The 20,381-nt window shown below is 40.0% G+C and overlaps 1 protein-coding gene across 3 annotated transcripts in view; it reads left to right on the forward strand.

Moving 5' to 3' along the window:
* The first annotated feature begins 14,929 nt into the window (after positions 1-14,929).
* Positions 14,930-20,381, forward strand: part of LOC310991971 (uncharacterized protein) — a 54,916-nt gene continuing 49,464 nt past the window's right edge. For all 3 annotated transcript variants that reach the window (XM_083979905.1, XM_083979906.1, XM_083979907.1), the window contains exons 1-5: positions 14,930-15,118; positions 16,338-16,742; positions 16,930-18,574; positions 18,704-18,958; positions 19,786-20,235. In XM_083979905.1, coding sequence (XP_083836031.1) covers positions 16,355-16,742; positions 16,930-18,574; positions 18,704-18,958; positions 19,786-20,235 — 2,738 coding nt within the window. In that variant the 5' untranslated portion in view covers positions 14,930-15,118; positions 16,338-16,354. The remainder of the gene's footprint in view (positions 15,119-16,337; positions 16,743-16,929; positions 18,575-18,703; positions 18,959-19,785; positions 20,236-20,381) is intronic.

The raw sequence follows: 20,381 nt of genomic DNA on the forward strand, positions 1-20,381 counted from the left end.
AATTAGCTCGTTCATTTCACCAATATTTTGTTATGAAACGCTAGTGCTATTCCCCTCTGAGTCCGGGGTTAGCTGTTATCAACATCCGGGGGCTGTAGGTTGACCTACTAACCTCTGACCTGGATGAGTAAATGATCGTATTTTATGCTAGAAATAAGGTCCAGATTGTAAGAAACGACAATTCCCCTTTGAGTTTGGACACACCTCAGGCAGGTTGCCACTCTAAAACTGGCTCTAGAGAAATGTGTATTAAAGTTTATTGTGAACGGAAAGAAAAGACTTTGTCGCTTAGATCTTGGCTGGATGGATCACCATAGAAACAATCCTTAGGTTCAAGGTCCTTTCGACACCTGGTGGTGAAGAATGGAGCTCGAGGATGCGAATGTCTCCATCGTTCCATGGTTTGAATGAAGCGAGAGAACGAAGACACCTTTTTAAAAGTCTCACCGCTTCCAAGTGATTGGCTAAAGGCCAGAGAGTCAGGTTGTGATTGGAAGAAGACAAGAATTCACTGGTTCAGTTTTGCTTGTTTCCGTAAATTATGTTTGTGACTAAGATTGTCCTCCTGACTGAACTTTGGCTGAGATTCATGTGTTATTTAATTAACAAATAATGAGATAAAGGTGTGTGCTGTTTGTTTGCTATCTTGATTAATTAGTATGCCAGTGGTAGCCTGTCAGTCAAGAGTTGGGTCTGGGGTTACTTGTGTCAACACCACAAACAAGCCAATTAAATTAATGTGAATATGTCTCATATTTTTGTAAATCTCTCTAAAGTTCAAATCGTCTAACTGTGGGAAATGGGAATAGAGGAGCTTGAGGCTGGTAGCCTGAGGCCGAGGGTGAACTGTAGAGCAGAGGAGGGAAGTTTGGAGACAAAATACAACCAGCAAATAATAAGATGTGGAGTCGCCGGGGTTATACAAGTCCTGGATGAACCCTGTGAACCTCCTTTTTGTTTCGCTAGATGTTGCTTAGCAAAGGAAACTGTCTCAGATGCTCAGGAACTAAATGTTATGATGTTTCTTGGTATTTTTACTTTGATGAGACATGGCATTTTGTTGGTGCAGGATAATACCCTCCAAAGTCTGTATGTTCCATAACTCTAATGGACGATGTAGGGTAGAAGGACCTCAGCTGAGTGTATCTGTGCATCCACTCGAGTATTAATATATAACCATTAACTATTGTATGTGTAACAGCCTTTGATGTTGAAGCTGAAAAGAAGCTCTAAAACATTTATTTCTCTTCTGTTATGCACACCTTTTATGGCTTTATATTAGAACTGTTTACATCATGCAACATATCAGAACTTGATGTTGTTGGATTTGCAAACTTTTCACAAAGGTTGCATGAATATAATACACAGCAAACAAAAGGATGCACCAGGCCTTCAAATTAGACAATAGGACATACAGCAGTAGTAGTGATCTACTGGCTTTTGGAGAGGAATTTGGTGTGATGATGTGTTAGGTCTAGAAAGGCAGAGTTGACAACTAAGCACTTTCATTGAATGAAAACAAAACAAAACAAAGACAAGTGCCAAGTTGAAAGTAAAACAGTTTACAACTCTTCAGTCAGGAGTTTCACCAGATCACATCTCAGTCATACATCAGTGTTGTTAAAAACAACTGCTGTGGAGAGTGTTTTGTGACAAGATGAGAGGTGACACGCCCTAATGGGAATCGTTATTAGGTCGTCATTAGCACCATCAGTGACTGAAGTGATGATGAACTGAGGTGTGAAACTAAAGCAACGTTTCACTTTGCTGGCACAGTTTCTTTCGGACACACAATCTTCAAGCAGTTCAGATGAGGTCGATCTCAGACACGAATGGCCTCAACAGTCTTTGTTTTTTTCATTTCTCTCCACCAACATCCATTGTTGGTTATTAACAGCCAGGAATATGAATCATGTGTATCACCCTGCAGAAATTAACCACTACTTCACAGCACAATGTTTGTCTATTTACTGTGAAAACAACTTTTAGAATTGGTTTGGATGGGGGAAAAGTAGAGATTATGAGCTTTCTGGGCAACATTTTAATTTGATGGGCTCACGTGTAAAGAAGGTACAAACATGAACTAACATGATCAGCAAAGTATTGGGGGGGGGGGGGGCTCATCCATCATTTTCCAATGATTTCTTATTTTATTTTGCTTTATTCCAAATTAGCATTACTACATGCTAGCTTCACCCTAGTTGGTCTGTCTTGTCATTTTCCGATACCGAGTCATTGGATGTACCCCAAATACTGCTCAGAGGGCGAATTATAATCTCCTGTACTGTTAATGCAAGGATGGCTGAAGCTCTCAACAAGAGTAATAAGTAAACAACTGTTAATGCTAATGTTTGCTATGTAGCAATAACAAAACTTACAGATAGTTCACTGTATCATTGTAATAGATTATTTTCGTTATCAAAACCAAAGATTTGTGAAAATGTTAGGGTAAACGTCTGTACTGTATATACTTTTTTAAAATTATTATATTTCGAAAATGTTTATTCACTTAAAATAAACCGACATTTTTGGGATTTACAATAAGCTTGAATAAGTTCACCCAGAATCCTTTGAGTTCGTCAAAGCCTTTTACGCCACATCCAACAATGTCACTACGTGTTAAACAGTCATCCACTGATGTGTCTCACTGAAAGAAATGTGAAACTCTGTCAAATCGGAAAACTAAAGACATTTACGCTCAGTCACGGTCTAAGAAAATATTCTAAAAAATCACAGTTTTATGCAGAAATGACTAATACTAATGGATCGTTTCCTCTGATTTGACACCTCCGACTCGCGTCTGTCCAAATTGCTGCTCTGAGTCTCTGTCCAGACGTTTAATCTCCTCATTTATGTTCTGGTCATGTGTTGATGCCCGACAGTGTCCTAACTCGTGTCACTTTGTCATACGAATTGTCAGAGCTGTCGAGGTGCAGTTTATAAATCCACATGAAGCATTAATCAGAGACTCTGGGCGTGAGGAAACAGAATGAAAGACTTTATCAGAGAGGAATAATGACCAGTTAATAAACCAGCAGAGGAGCTTTGACTTTCTCATCTATTCTGAATTAAAATAAAAACGCAGCTGTTTTGTTGCTTCCACTTCTCATTTGCTGGAATAAAAACTCAGACTTTATTTTATTTATTTTTTAACACAAACACTGTCTCTTAAGTTGTTTTTAATACGTTGCAATCATCCATTCAGATGTGGTATATCAAGGAAGACTGTTGCACATGTGTGTCCTGAGCTCGACACAATAAAAGGTCATTTTAAAATAGTATATAGTTTATTTTGAAAACCCTAGCCATTAGAAAAACAAATACCCAATACTGAAATCTGGATTTCTCATGATGACTCCAAAGCAAAACTCTCTCTATCACAGATTTAAATGGATACGATTTGAGAGAATCGCCTTTTTATTGTGTACAAGAACAAAAGTGCAGCATTTATATTTTTATATTTGGCATTATTAATCTTGGGATGAAAGACAAAGAGCACATCTGTGAAAATGTCACAGTGTTTTAGACCGAGCTGTCCGTAACATGACATCAACACCTGCTCAGTGATAACATTTGGGATTTAATAACTGCCTTTTAACGATTGATAGCACGTTTAAACGAGTAACTACATATAAAGACATCTGGACAGACAGAGAAGGAGCCCGGCTCGTCCCTCCTGCTGCTGCTGCTGCTGCTGCAGCCGTCCAACCTTTATCTACAATCTGCCGAGTTTACAGTTCGCCCAGTGCAGCAGATATTATTGATGTGTCTATCTGTGAAGAGGCAGCAGATCGGCGGCGGAGGTCAATTCCATTACACCTGGCTTGTGTAGTGTCAACACTCCTCAGCCCGAGGCCGGCGCTCTGAGAGATTGTTCGCCGTGGAGATGAGAAAGGCTTGTTCTTTTGATCAGAGCTGCAGAGAGATTGAGCTCCTGCGTCCTTCAGCTTCACGCAAGAGCGACCGCGGCTCAGACATCAGGTCGGACTTCAGCGACTCCTCAGCTTGTAATGCGCTGTCGTCTTTGTCATTGCAGGTCGTCGTCGGCTGCTCGGCCATGTTTTTACACAACAGCTCAAGACAAAGATCAGAGTCTCTGTTCCTCTGTAGCAGTGGTTTTGTGATGGTTTCAAGTTCTTCACTTTTAAAAATATGACAAAGATACAACAAATATGTAACAAGCAAAAAAACAAACAAATAAAAAATCTAAATACTGAGATTTATGTTGAAGCTGAATGATGACTAAGATGTTTGCAGTGTAAAACAATCTGTCAGGGATGTCTGCATTGTTGGATGATTCAGCATTTTGTTGCACCAGAGGTTTATTGATGTTTATTGGAGTCCTGAAGTATTGATCGGTAAGAAGATATTGTGTTTTTAAGGTCTAAAAAATATCTCAGTGTAGTTTTCCATCTCCTCTCTCGGCTTCTCTCTGGAGCTGTAGTAACAACAGGTTGGTGTCAGTCAATCAGAAGAGAGGAGGAGACTCTGAGCCTCTCTTTTGAAAAATAGAGCAGATTTCAGAATAAAACACTCAGAGAAATCAAATTCTGCAAGTTGTTGGATGGATGGTGGTCCAGGTGGTGAGGGGGCGGGGCTTAGTTGTGACATCACAAAGTGACAGGAAGTCCTGACGGCTGGTTTTAAGGCTCAGTTTCTGAATACAGGCTGTGTGCATTTCTCTGTGGACTGAGGCTTTGATACTTTCACAGTATTAATATAGAACCTAGAGCTGCTTTATAATCACACTATGGACATCTACCTTTATACTGTATGGAACTTTAATACAAACATCTACCTTTATACTGTATGAAGCTTTAACACAAACATCTACCTTTATACTGTATGGAGCTTTAACACAAACATCTACCTTTATACTGTATGGAGCTTTAATACAAACATCTACCTTTATACTGTATGGAGCTTTAATACAAACATCTACCTTTATACTGTATGGAGCTTTAATACAAACATCTACCTTTATACTGTATGAAGCTTTAACACAAACATCTACCTTTATACTGTATGGAGCTTTAACACAAACATCTACCTTTATACTGTATGGAGCTTTAATACAAACATCTACCTTTATACCGTATGGAGCTTTAACACAAACATCTACCTTTATACTGTATGGAGCTTTAACACAAACATCTACCTTTATACTGTCTATGGAAAGATTCAGTTTTTCTTCCTCTTTATGCTCTTTTCCTCTGAGTTTTCTGTCGCCCGTTGGACAATTTTCTTTTTTCTATTCTTCCACCCATCTGTGGTTTGTGTACTTCTTGTGTTTTCAAGCAAGATTCGATGACTGTAAACATGTACAGTCAATACTGCCTGTCATTGATTTTAGCACAATGTCACTAAAATGTCTGATTACTATGCGATGAAAGAAGCACTTCCCCTATTTTTGAGCTCTTATAGTTAAAAATGAGCAGCAACCAGGGATTTTTCTTTTTAAATATCTTATTAAACTGTGTATGCATCTGATATCAGATGGTATCTGTCAGATCTGTCCCTCAAAGCGCTGCTTTGTTTAAAAATGTTCCTTTGATAAAGTCTGACACACAAATCTTTTGTCTTTCTCCTGCAGAGACAAAAAAAAGGCATAAATTTGGACGTGGCCTCGTCTGAGCCCACACATCTGGAGCCAGTCTGTGTCCCGGAGTTACCCAGAAGGCCCGCGGTGTGGGTCAGGAGGAAACAGAGGAGGTAATGAGGCTTTACTTCAAACCCTATTACCCAGGAGTCTTTGCTGCGACCCAGCTCAGCCGTGCTTGGCTTGGCGTACAGTTTGGTCAAACGGAGAATGAGAGATGAGACAACGCCCCCCCCCCCACCCCTCCCTCCCTTCGTTCGCCAGTGAAAACAACTCCTCTGGGGGGATGGAAGCAACTAATTTGGCAAGAAAATGAACTTAATGAGATTAAAAAAAAAATCCAGTTTCCAGAGGAGACTGTTTTATGATGTGTATAGGGCAGATTTAATGATTTAGTTCTCTGATGTGTGAGCAAATGAGAGAAGGATGGAGAACAAAATATCATGATGAGAGGCGACTGCAGCAAATGAAATCTTTGTGCTTTTATATAAGTATGAAAAATATATATTTTAGCAGCTCATTCTTATTCTTAAACCAAAACAATACAGCAAAATGTTCATATTTCTGTATCAATGCAATACTTCACACTTATGTTGTGCGTGTAAACTCACACACACACTGATGGACGTTTGCACACTAATGTTTCCTGATGTGAAGTGCCAGTGCGCTGGCTTACTGGCTGTTTTTTATGTGATTGGTGCTAAAGCTTTGTGTGCCCTACATAGTGTGTGTGTTTATCCAGAGGTGGCCGCCCAGCGATGCTGCAGAGACAGTTCTGTGTCACACTCAAACCTCCCGCTGACGACGGAGACTGAAAAACCTTGGGAAGTCGACAAAGAGAAATCCTCCTCCCAAAAAAATAATTTAATGTAAAAACAGCAGAAGTACAGACAGTTTTCTTACTGCACTGTGCAATGCTGACCACAGTACAATTCAGTATTTTAGATATTGTACAGTGAGAGATGTTGAATTTCCTGCAGCAGATTTAGACATGGTGCTGCTTCACCTGGTATAAGCTCTACACTCACGCTGCAATAAGGTATCCCAGTTAAAACAAACCTTCTGTGAAAAATGTGCAGAAAACAAAAATCAGTGTATTTATAGAGGTAATTCTGCATAACTAAATATTCTGTTTCTGCAGCACCTTTATGATATTTTAAAAACCAACCATGTCTGATGAATGCAACAGAGTTTTGTTTTCTTTGCAGAACAAATATACAATTTAAAATACATAACAAATGAGAAATGAGACATACTGTACGTGCATTTGACAGGTGCAGGTCATAGTCCTGTAGCTGCTCTGGAACAAACTGACTGAACCACAGGTGAAGAGTTCAAATCAAGTTTTTATTTATACTTTTTTAAATCATAAATTTATGTCACAGTGTTGAAATCACATTTTCCATCCAGAGACTACGTCCATCTTCATTTTCAGTCTGTGATCTGTGTCCATCACTGTTGCTTCACACACACAAATCCTTTATATCAGGAGACAAAAAAAGACTTTCATATATTTAAAATCTTAAAAACATTATTCACAAACAGTTACTGTACATACAACCTCCACACAGACTCACCACTTCACTTAAACTCACTCTTCCACTTTAACATTTATTGCAGCATATTGGAGTATTAGGGCCACATTGAGAAACACAGACTTAGAGAATTAAGTCTTAAATTTACGAGAATAAAGTCGTACTTTTCCTACGAGAAAGAAGTCAGAACATTACGAGAATAAAGTCGTAAATTTCTTTATTTGTCAATGTGGACCTAATTTATTTTATTTAGCCTTTATTTAACCAGGTAAAAAGACCCGTTGGTGACCTGGCCAAGAGGGCAGCAGCACACGTCGTCAACATTTCCATAAAATTACAATATTACATTATAATAAATAGGGCCATGGTACAATAGAGGTTAAAACAAAAGTGCAAGGAGCAAGGGGGTCATGGTGGCAAGAATGGTCAGCAAAGGCACCGCTCAATTGATTTTTGTTGTCGGACCTTTAGGAAGTGACGGAAAACATACGGATACGAGTTCAGACATTTTCAGTTCAGCCTGGAAGTTGTTCCATGTTGATGGGCCGGCGAAACTAAACGCTTTTTCCCCTAATACTCATTGTACGTCGTAATAAAGAGAAGGTCTAGACCTGCTCTATTTGAATAATGCATTGAGACAACCTCTGTTGTAAATTGGTGCTGTAAACACAAATAGTAATTTAGATATTGTTCATCACACATGTTGGTCTATTTAAAACTAATCCGACATGTACTATATTAGCTATATAACTATTCCCAGGCAACAATATTTACTCATTTGCTACTCATGTCCTAACTTTATAATTTAAGTAAACCCCTCTGTCTTTTAACTAGTCCAACTTGAAGCTACAGTACAGTCTGACTTCCTCTTATAGTTTCCTCCCTATAGACTCGTGCACACGCTCTGTTCCTCTGTGTTATCTCCCATGGATACGGATGAGCTGCAGGCGGACCGACCTGCACAGTCCACACACAAGGTCACAGCGTTCCTGTATCTTTAGTCATTACCTCCACCACAAAGACATCAGAGACCGAGCTCTACCGCTCGTCACAGGGATGAAACAATTTCACCCCATAGGCTGCGAAAGCTTATCGGTAATATACTGTAGTGTGTGTGTGTGTGTGCATGTGTGTGTTCATCAGTTCACCACAATCACGATTTGTTGACTGAATGCAGCTGCGACGTACAGAGATTAAACCTGATTTGTGACATAAAGTGAAGTGGCCGTAATCCCAGTGATAAACACAGAAAGTCATCAGCTCGTATTTATCACCTGGAAACACTTTCTGCGGTCACACACACACACACACACACACACACACACACACACACACACACACACACACACACACACACACACACACACACACACACACACACACACACACTACACACTACACACTAGACACTGTGTTAGCACAGGAGTTTGTATCACAACCAATCAACATTAAACGTTACGCAAAAACAAACATACAAAATGAACCTTTTTATTAGAATATCATCATTTCCAATTAAGAGCAGTTTTACAGTCTTTCTATATGATATAGACTTATAACGGATGTTCTGTACATTTTACCATTCTCTGCTCTTATAGAAATGGATAAAATGCATATTTAAGTTCATTCAGCAGATTTACAACAAATTTGAGTACCGATGCACCTTCAATGATGTGTATACTGTATATAGATACTGCCTTTCCTGGGGTGCGCTCTCACGTTCACGCATTGCATGTGACCAGACTTTCCAAAATGACGTTGTTTCGGGTAAACTCTGGACTATCTCCCTTCAGGACACTTGGACTGCAGTGGATGAGCAGTGTGAAGGAATATTAAATGTTTTTTGTGTAGTTTTATGGACGTTTTTGTGTCAGGCCCTATTACTTTACTCTCATATAAAGTTTTCGTTGGACTCCGAACCGGCCTCCCGGGTCTCCAGATGCACTTTTGAGGAATAAAAATCTAGTATTCATCAGCATGAGGGTGAGTCACTAATGACTCAATCTCATTTTTTTGTGAACTATTCCTTTAAGTATTTTACATCCAATACATGTTACTTACATCTTCTTCCTCGCTGCCCTTGTTGGCGTCTTGCCTGTTGATCAGTGGATTAATCCAGAATATGCATCGTTGTGTGTGTGTTCACACAAGGCAAAAACACGGCGACAGTCATTGAAAAATAAAATAAAAATAGATAAATAGAAAAACAGGCTGAGCAATGTTCTATGTCCAGCTAAAGAAATCTCATTTGCGCAAATTGCACAAAAAACAAAACAACTATCCTTATCTTTTATGACAGAAAACAGTGTCTGCAAAAAACAACATATTTATTCTAGTGTGTGTTTTCATTCCTTGTTTACCGACTGTAGGTTTAAATCAGCTCAAAGACACATGTTCATTTCAAAGCGACAGACGTTAAAGCAGAAGTAAGCGATATTTTTGTGTTAATATAAGTCTTAAATAGTTATATCTTCCGACAGCAATCACTTACATAGAGTGTTTGGTCTGAAACACGGGTCTGTCAGTCCCTCTGCTCTGCTCTGAGCCCAGGAGAAAACATTTATCGTATCCTACAGTTTTTATCCAATGAGGAGAGAGAATGGCATGCAGGGCTGTGTGTGCAACCAAGGGATGCGCCTGAACGTGGTGACGTAGGGACGAGGACTGTTATGGTGCGTTCAAGGCAGCCCGTAACTCGTGTTTTTCCGACCTGTGAAGTCGTACCAGTTCGATCTGGTACGAGTTCACGGGTCGGAAGTTACGAGTGGCCGTTATAGTGACTTTCACAGGTAAAACAGGTCGGAAAAACACGAGTGAGTTGCCTGGAACGCTACTAAGTTGTGACATGAAGCTGTAATTTACGGTTTCAAAAGCCTGCCTGGAACGCAGCATTACCCAAAACGACCGGACCACTCACTTCTGCTTTAAATAAAAGTTTTTCTCCCTCTGATTCTCATTTACTCTCCTGGCTGGTTTCCTTTCCTCCTCCTCTTGATGTCGTTTCCTCTCTTCTTCTTCCAGAAGTGGGTCAACTCACCACCACCACATTGACTCCACTTCAAATCTGTCACTGGTGGAGTAGCTTGCAATTGCTCTTTAATCTTGACACCACTCAAGTAGGTGTGTGTGTGTCTGTGTGTGTGTGTGCGTGTGTGTTGTATGTAAAGACCAAGCAGTTTTAGACAGGCACCATCTCCAGAGAGTAAAAACCCCCCTGATATATCCCGGCCTTTCACCGTCCTCTGATGGATAAGATGCGATCATCCGGAGGAGGGCGAGGGCCAGCCGGTGAACAGGCTGTGGAAAGAGCAGCAGCAGCGACAGCGAGCGACAGTAGGGTAAGACAGGATCAGCGCTGAGGACGTCGTTATCATTAAAGAGCATCAGGGGAATCAGCAGAGCGACTGTGTCTGTCCGTCTGTCTGTCTGTGGCTCCTGAAGTGCAAAAAAAGAGGAAGGAAGTCGGCGCTAAGAGGATCGGCCTTCGTTTGATGTCTGGATTCAGATGTGATTACTGCGGCGAATACGTCTCGTTACGTACAGAAAGAGAGAGAGAGCCAGGAAACTTCACTGAAAGATGAACTTTTACTCTGTGAAATGAAAACCAAGATTATCTGAATGAACGACGACGCAAAGCAACAACCCGATTAATTCAATAAAAGCAGGCCAAAGGACGACGGGACGCAAGAAAAACACAAGTTTCTTCATCAAATGGTGGAAATAAATTACCTTTACTCAAGTGTGATTCTGTGTGTTAGTCATTATACTGATATATTACAAACAAAGGCAAGGCAAGGCTAGGCAATTTTATTTGTATAGTCCATTTTTACAAACAGTTTGCTTCACATGGCATCACAACAACATCCTCTGTCCTTAGACCCTCATATCGACTGAGGAAAAACTCCATAGAAAACCCTTTTAACAGGGAAAAATCAGAGAAACCTCAGGGTGAGCAACAGAGGAGGGATCCCTCACCCAGGACGGACAGACGTGCAACCAAGGCCAAACTACAAACTACAACAGAAAATTAGGAGAGGACAAAGGACAAAGTGCTTAAAGACGTCCTGAAACAGCTCTCAGAACGAGCTTGGGAGTTGGATGTACGTTATAGGACTGACCTCTCTCCTTCACCTTCACACACAGCTATCTGCTTGTTACTGTACGCTTCATGTCACTTCTGGGTCCAAACGGGTCCACAGTAACCAATGTGGAACCAGTTAATCTCTATCAGGGTGCATGGGGGTTTCAGCAGAGGATCGGTGTAACAGTAGTTAACACCTGCACACTTTATTTTGATGTGTTATTTATGTAAGGATCCATAAAATACCTGCATGTTACTATGTGTGTGGCTTTGCTCAGTATTTATGACAGATCAATGTGTTGGTTGCTGTTGCTCTCATTGATGGATAAAGATCAAAACATGTGTCTTTGTTTATTGATTTTTCGATTGGTGATTGGTGACAGAGCAAAAAAGGTTTAGGGCCTAATCTTCTTCTTCTCCTGTCCTGTAGGATCTGCTGATGGAAACAGACTGAGAGAAGGAGGAAACAACACCACCAGGTAGGAGACTGCCTCAGTGTCAGTAATAATCTATAGCTGACTGTGAAACTCCAATGCAGATAGAGTTTGACATATGAAACTTTTTTTTCCATTTAAAAAATCATCATCTGGGAATTGGAGAGTCAGACTCAGCAGTTCAGCCTTGAGTTTTATATAACTGCATTACCAATGAGAAAGTGGCTGTGTAAGGTGTTTATACAGTATATACTGTCTTATTATTATTTTTTAAAATTGACTTTAAAGTAAAGTAGTTTCCCCTAACTCCACAAAAAACGCTGCGTAAAATGTAAATAGAAACAAAAGGTGATGATTTGCCAATGATTTAAAGGAATAGTTCACCAAAAAATGAAATTCCTCAAAGTGCATCTGGAGACCCGGGAGGCCGGTTCGTAGTCCAACGAAAACTTTATATGAGAGTCAATAGCGCCAGACAAAAAAACGTCCATAAAACTACACAAAAACCTTGTAATATTCCTCCACACTGCTCGTCCACTGCAGTCCAAGTGTCCTGAAGGGATATAGTCCAGAGTTTACTCAAAACAACGTCATTTAGGACATTTTTACAGCCTAAACAGTCCTGTATTGAATTTGCATTGGGCATTTTGTGTCAGGCCCAATTACTCTCATATAAAGTTTTCGTTGGACTACAAACTGGCCTCCCGGGTCTCCAGATGCACTTTGAGGAATAAAAAACTACTCCATCATCAGCATGGGGGTCAGACTGAATTTCATTTTTTGGTTAACTATTCCTCTAATAAACTCCATATTTAACTGAAAATGGTACAAAGATGAAATATCAAATGCACATTTTGAATTTGAAGCAGCAAATGATAGTTGTAAATGATCAGACTGAACATGCAGTCAGGTGAAACCGCCTCATAGGATGCTGCACATTATGATCTCAGAGGGAAACAAAGGCAGATCCTGCTCAGCAGAAGGTCTGTAAAAGGTGAAGATGTCCTGTCTGGATCCTCTTCAGTCACCTTTTTCCATTTGAGACTCATAAAACTGCAGCTTTTAGGTCTGAACTGAATGAACCTCAACTCTTAAACTTGTCAGATTTCCTTGACATTGACGTGAGTCGGTGTGAGTGCCGGTCTCCTGGAGGAAATAAGCCACCGGGTGATTTATTATCAACAAGAGCGACGGAGATAACTCTGAGAGAGCGAGGTTGAGCGTTTAATAACAGCGCCGGACTTAATTAGTCAGCTGTTTTTGTCAAAGTAGAAACTGTCCAAGAGATAAAAGTGATGAGAGGATGAGGACAGATACCGCCGGGCCTTTCACTGGAGACGGAGCGAACATCAACGCACTGAGAGGAGCGAGTGTGAAAGGTGGCGAGCACAGAGAGCAGACGCTTTAAATCAGAGCTGATTAAACAGAAAGGTCTTTTGTTGCAGGATAGTCAAACATAATGGGAAATAATGAGTCTTCAGCTAGAGTGTGGTGGAAGGAAGCAGCACAAATATCAACATCATCCTCTCTGCCTGTAGCTACAGTTAGCATGAGGCTAAGCTATTAGCAATATTGCATCAGCTGCCTTGTTGTGTGCATACTGCAGCGTTACTGCTGCTGCTCTGAATTCTGTAGGTTTCTCAAATGTTGGATTAGTTTTAATTAAAAATTAATGTCAGAGATGTAGGCTAAGTAAGACGTCTTTTAATTTTTATTTTGCACGGAGACGTGAGAAAAGTAGGCGAACACTGAAGCTCTAGAACTTGTGACAAGATGTTCATTACAGATTTTGCACTTTTTTTAATGTTGTTTGCACAATTTCTCTTTGCTAGCATTGATTTTTGTTTTTAATTTATATCATAGCATCATTGTCATGGAGAAACACTGTCTGCTACACACATTGGTCCAATTGAAGCGCCTCCTGGTGGCGGAATATGGGTAGCCTATTGCAAAAGTGCCCAACTGACATCTCTGCATTGAGCAAGTGTGGTATTTTCAATCATTTAAGGACCCACGTTAATAGCATCATCATTTTTTCCTTCTTCCTCGTTTCTTTTAACAATTAGCCTAACTTATCCAATGTAATCTAGTTTTAATTCAGTAGGCTATCTATCTATCTATCTATCTATCTATCTATCTATCTATCTATCTATCTATCTATCTATCTATCTATCTATCTATCTATCTATCTATCTATCTATCTATCTATCTATCTATCTATCTATCTCTGTCTGTAACAGGGTTGTAATACAATATGAAGTTCGTCAAAATGTGTTTGTTTGTTTGGTCAAGCAAGTTATATTGTGCTGCTGGCTTTTATTTTATTTCCATGCGAGGCTTTTTACGTCATTTATTTTTGACAGCTGGTGGTTGCTTAGCAACGGTAAAGCGTCCGCTCGTCCCCTTCTGTGTTTGTCCGCTGGGTGACCGGTACGTACTGTGAACAGCTCTGTGTGTGTGTGTTTTTATTTTTTTAAATCTAAATTGGAGAAAAAACTTAATATATTACGTTTTGGGTTTGATTTAGTCATATTTTGTAATGGTTTTAAGTGTTGTCATCTTTTATTTTGTGTGTTTTATCTTACCATTTTAGCCGTTACTGTCAGTCCTTACTGTAACGGCCAGCTGTTCACCGTTCATTTCATATGGTTTCAGTTTATTTAGGTTTATGTATTGTATTTTATGTAATGTTTAGGGGCAGGAGCTGTGTGTTGGCGTACATCAAAGTAGGCTAACCATCAGCTTTTCTGTTTGTCAGGTATGTATGTTTACATTTTGTATACAAAGTATCGTTTTGTTTAGCCTCTATTTTCTTTTCTCTGTTTAGAATAGGTTCATGGTTGTTGTTGTTGTTGTTGTTAGAAAGTAGAATTAATGGATTTTTTTAATACTGTAATTAAAAAAACCCACTATACGATCAACTGTGCGTGCCCCCTTCTCTATCTATCTATCTATCTATCTATCTATCTATCTATCTATCTATCTATCTATCTATCTATCTATCTATCTATCTATCTATCTATCTATCTATCTATCTGAATTACTACCTATTCTTGTTACTACTAGCCTACTACTACTACTACTACTACTACTACTACTACTACTACTACTAATAATAATCAATTTAGATTGAATGAGGACTTCTTCCTAAAAAAAAAAAAAAAACCTACAGTACGTAGTGTATGAACTTGGACGTCACAGGCGACGTAGGCCTATGCGTGTCACGCCTGGATGAGTCATTTCAAAAGTGAAAGTAAAAAAGTTCAGAGTAGCTACAACACAAAGGAGCTCTTAGCCTTTAGCTCGGTGTCGGGCAGAAAGGAACCAGACCACCAGAACTAAAACTTTTAACGATGGAGACGGAGAGTCTCCCCGTGACTCTGTGCTCAGGTTCGGACTGAGACAGGAGAGACACAGAGGAACAGGATCTTTGCGGGGGGAGAGATGGACACAGTTACCGGTAACAGAAAAGGTAAAACCTCCAGGCCTTTTACATGTGTGATTGAGTTTACCGCTTCTAACAGAAAAAAAAGACCGTGAATGACCAATCTGGAGACTTATATTTATTTTCTCAATTATATTATCTTACATAATCGCTTCCGCTCTTGCCCGAATTTCGATCTTATCTGACTTTGTTGTTCTTCTGTGTGTGTGTGTGTGTGTGTGTGTGTGTGTGTGTGGTACTAAGCTATTAAACTCTTGTTATTAACTTACCTACTATTAAAACATTAACCATTTTATACTGAATTCAAGCCGTGTAAGGTTATTGAAATTAATCAAGACTTTATTATTAGACTCCGCAGGTCCATATTAAAAACAATAGTAGAAATAGACAAACAATAGAGAAATTAAATTAAATTAAATTAAATTAAACAAACACATTTTGCGGTCTATGGGATTGTTTTATTTTGAAAGGATCTGGGCGGATGTTGATGTGTTGGCGTCATAATATTATCGTTAATGTCAATTTGGGGGTGTGGGGGGGATGTTTACCTTGATATTACAAGACAGAGCTATGGAAGCCATGGAGAGGGTCTTTTATCTTGAAAGAAAACGAAACAATGTTTTTGTGAGTTATGTACATCTATTTTAAGCTCGTTTTTATGTGATAACCGAGCTAATGTCAAATTGCTGTTAGCAAACGTTAGCCTAACTGTTAGCGCAAACAACCAACGGTCAGTTTGAATTTACTTTTGTGTCTTTTGTGTTTATTGCTTTCTGTAAACCCCCAAAGTTGGTTTAAAATGTTTTATATAACTCTGGGGGCTTGGTGAGTAACTTACTGTGTATTTATTTATTAAATCCTTATTTAGCTGATACGTAAAATGCAAACCTTAGCCACGGAGATGGCAGCTGAAGTGTAACTGTTATGAAGTTAGCTTGTGTTTATTTGAAAGGGGCAAACTATTGCGCATTAGCACCTTATGCAACAACAAATTTTCTCTCGTGATGTACAAATGTATAAAATGAAGTTAAAATAAATAAATTAGATATTTTATTGTGCTCTCTGTAATTAAATGATACCAAATGCAATTTATAACATCTAAAATTGCATTGAAACGCTCCTACTGTAAGACTACTGTATTAGGCAGTCCTGGAAAAAGGTTTATGCTACTGTAAATGATTTCAACACCTATTACTACTAAATATTATTTTAATCAATATTTTATTTCTAACATTTTGTCCTCTAGATCACTGAAGTTACAATATGGCTTGTACATCACAGAGTGCCATAGAGTACATCAGGCAGGCCACACCCCAACTTGTGAGAGAACTGAAGAATCCCACTGTCATTTTACATAACCTGCAGGAGCTAAAGGTTTTTGGTGATGAAGAGGTCAAAGACATAGAGGCAGAGAAGACTGACTTTCAAAAAAACAGAGAAATACTGAACAAAGTCACAAAGAAAGGAGAAGAAGCTTGTTACAAGTTCCTGAAAATTATTGACTTGACGAGAAAGAGAACCGGAGGAAGACCACCCATCCCATCAGAGAGAAAGAGTGGAGGTCCTCCTGAGGATAAGACATTTGACCTGCACCACTGGATCAGCTGCTTTTCTTTTAACGAAGACCCAGAAACATCCAACTATTTACAAGGTATGCTGATTATGAGTTCTAATTAACGTTTCATTATTTATCACTGTTGTAGGCCTACTCATTGTGTTTGATTTACTTTTATCTATCTATGTGCATATATTCATCCACTGTTAATCAGTAGTGTGTAAAAAAACAAAGCAACAAACTCACAGTACTGTACATTTCTTTATGTGCTATGTTGTCTTAGGTTCCAGGCCGTGCCACAGATATCAGACGAAGCTGAAGTCGAAAGCACGAAGAATATCAAATAAGTTTTGGACAGCAAACAAAAATCTCTTTGCAGGAAACAACAACCCTGATCTGTCATACACGCCACTTGTATTAGACACAGAAGAAAATATTTCTCCATCTAAAATAAAGAAACTGAAGAGCAAGAAAAGTAAGATGAGTCGCCATAAAAAGCTGAAGACATACATCCCTGAGAAGAAAGCAGAAATCTCCCCCAGTGAACTTCTGAAATCAGATAAAAACATTGTCTTGGTTGGTAAGGCAGGGATTGGAAAGACGGCCGTCACACAGGAAATGTTGAAACTCTGGGCAGAAAGAGATGATGAGGTGCTGGACTACATGTTTTACTTTGACATGAGAGAAACACCCAAAGCCATGGAGGACACAAGCCTGGAGGAACTTCTTTTCACTTCGTTCAGTGAACCAGACGAGGACAAAGAAGAGGTTTTAAATGATATAAAGAAGAACTCTGACAATGTGACGATCATTTTTGATGGAGTCACAGATCTGTCTTCATCTGTGGTGAAGAGACTTGTACAGAAAGACAAACTACCTGAAGCAAAGATCATAGTAACATGCAGACCAGATGATGAAGATGGAGAGCTGTTTTCTGAAGACTCTGTCAGAGTAGAAGTGAAAGGCTTCAGTGAGCAGTCCATTAAAACATACTTAACCTCAACACTTGGTGAAGAACACAAGAAGGTCTTGGACAACTTGGAGCTGTTCTCTCTCTGTCACGTCCCAATGTATGCACTGATGGTGTCTGCCTGCTGTTCATCAGAAGACTCTCCACAGCCCTGCACTGTGACTGAAATATACATCAACATCGTTCGTTTTTGTCTTCAAAAGAACAGCAATAAACTAATAAAAACCAAGCATCTGGATATCCACATCAGAGACACAGCGAGTGAAATCCTGTCTCTGGCTGAGGCTGCTTTTCATGCAACTGAAGGTAGAACTGTGAACTTGACAGATGTTCCCTGCACAGACAGCTGTGTCCTCTCCTTCCTGAGACAACTTGTTATCAGAGTCTGTCCCACTCAGACAAAAAACACATATGCATTTCTCCATTACACCATGCAGGAGTTTTTTGCTGCACTGTGGCTTTTCAAGCAGCCAGGTAAAGTCAGGGAGGTTCTTCAGCAATGCCTGACCAAAGAGAAGAAACACATGAAGTATCTGATCCCTTTCATGTGCAGGTTGTTGAATAAGAAGGAACCGAGTTTGATGGAGTGTCTGATTCCAGCTGAGGAGCTCAAGAATACGTCTGACTGGTTCTTTAAAGAAATGATTACCACATTTCATCAAAGTCTGTGTGAGCCAGACAAGTCTGATGCTGAGGACAGTGGATCTGATGTGGACATACTGTTCTTATGTCAGTGCTTGTATGAGTCCCAGTGTCCTGAAGCATGCGTCTACCTTCTGGACAAACTGGACTACTGCCTGGACCTCAGTGGACTGAGTCTGGACCCGGACTCCTGCTGTGCTGTGGCCTATGTGGCCACTCAGTCCAAGGAGAATAAAATACAGCTGGACCTTGAAGACACCATGATATCAGAACCAGGACTGAGACGACTGTTTGGATGTCTTCAAAATGTCCAATGGTACGGGTGAGCATGAGCTCTGAGTGTCCAACAGCTGCTCAGGTCTCTACATTTCTACTTGTACAGGACATCCATTACTTTTTTAATGTTGTACTTTGCTCTTACAGTGTGTCCTTGCTCTAATTGTAGGTGTGACCTGCTGCTGTGGAAACTGATCCTTCTCAGTGAAGGGCAGTTGGACCATGTCATCTTACCTGTCCTTACAGGTGATCAACTGCACCTTCCAGTTGAGGGTACAAAGCAGCTGTTTCAAAGAGCGTTAAACGTCCTGCAGAAGGCTGAGACAAAGACTGATGTCTGCTTCTACTGCGAGAAAACAGATCCTGTCTGTCACAGACTGTGTCTGTTCCTCTCAGAGGCTTTGCCCTACATTAGGACTCTCAGGTATGATGTCTTTGTTTCTGTCTAATGATGATTACAAACATTTTCATTTTTATCACTGAATGAAAACAATGAGTGTTAAATGAAAGAGTCAGATCGGTCAATAATGTGGCCCAGTCTGAACAGAGCCAAGCCAAGAGTGGACACTTGCTAAAAACAGTGTGGACTAAAAATCTGATTTGAATCAGATTCGCCTGCAGTCTGAACGTGGCCTTTATGTAGTCTATAAAACATCATGACACAGTGAATTATTATTGTTATTTTATTGTCCTGTGATTCCTCTGGAGGCTTATGAAGGTGGTATGGATAAATAAGGAGATACTGGAGGAATCCATATCCAAACACCAATTCCACCAGATCAACCTTCTACATGTTGAGGGAAAATTTTTCTTCAGTGTGGTTGCTCACAGGCTGGTGGGATACCTGCAGAAAAACCAGCTGATTGACACATTAATCCAGAAAGCAGGCATCTCAGGCTTCTCCGGTTGTTTAGAGCATGCTAGCACCTCTGGCATCAGATCCCAGTTGCCAAGAAGGAAGAAACAGAGGGTTAGCTGTTACTCAGTCAAGGCAAGGACAGTGGATGACTTGGGAAGGTGAAGAGAAGAGGAAGATCTCCTGGGAAGAAATATGGTAGATTGAGGTATTCAGAACAAGCTTCACCATCAAGGCTGCACATGTAGAAGTGCCAAACTCTTCCCTGTCCACGCCCCCATTTAAATTTGAAAATCAATGTAAATAGGGCCCTGTACAATCATGTTTGATATTTTGGTTTGAAAACATCTCACTTATTTATTTCTATTTCTGTTTTCTTGTGTTTGTCGTTTTAGTTTTGTGCCTCAGTCCTCAGATCCTTCTGGAGAGACCACTGTCTATGGGAATCTGATCTGTGCTGCAGCAGAGAGAGAACATCAGACAGGAGAGAAGATACTGGAGACGTTAACATCAGTGTACAGATATGAAACGTTTCCTCTTAGTGACAGAGACATGAATGATTATTTTAAGAGGAGATATCAGTGTAGTTTCTTGCTGGATCTTTTCTCCCATGTGAAGGACCATGAGACTAAAACAGGTCTGAGAGTCCTTCCAGCATTACACTCAGTTCTCCAGTTAGCTCCTCCAGTCTGGACCATAAACCTCTCAGAGAGAAAGACCTCCATCCTCCTGGAAGTGCTGAAACTCCAACCAGAGAAGAAACCAGTGGAGCTGACATACTGGTCAGGTGAAGAGAGTGAAGTGAGGAGTTTGTTGCAGTGTCTGCCTTATATCTCACAGCTCAGGTAAATGTACTGTACTAAACATGACTTGAGTTTGAGTGGAGCTGGTATTGATCTGTAAAGAGTTGAACAGAATGATGGATGTTGTAAATGGAGGTCCAGTATTTCAGGCTTTGGAGCTAATTGATTGATCAGTGATTGGAGGATCC

This window comes from Trachurus trachurus (assembly GCF_905171665.1).
Source record: "Trachurus trachurus genome assembly, chromosome: 9".
NCBI lineage: Eukaryota > Metazoa > Chordata > Actinopteri > Carangiformes > Carangidae > Trachurus > Trachurus trachurus.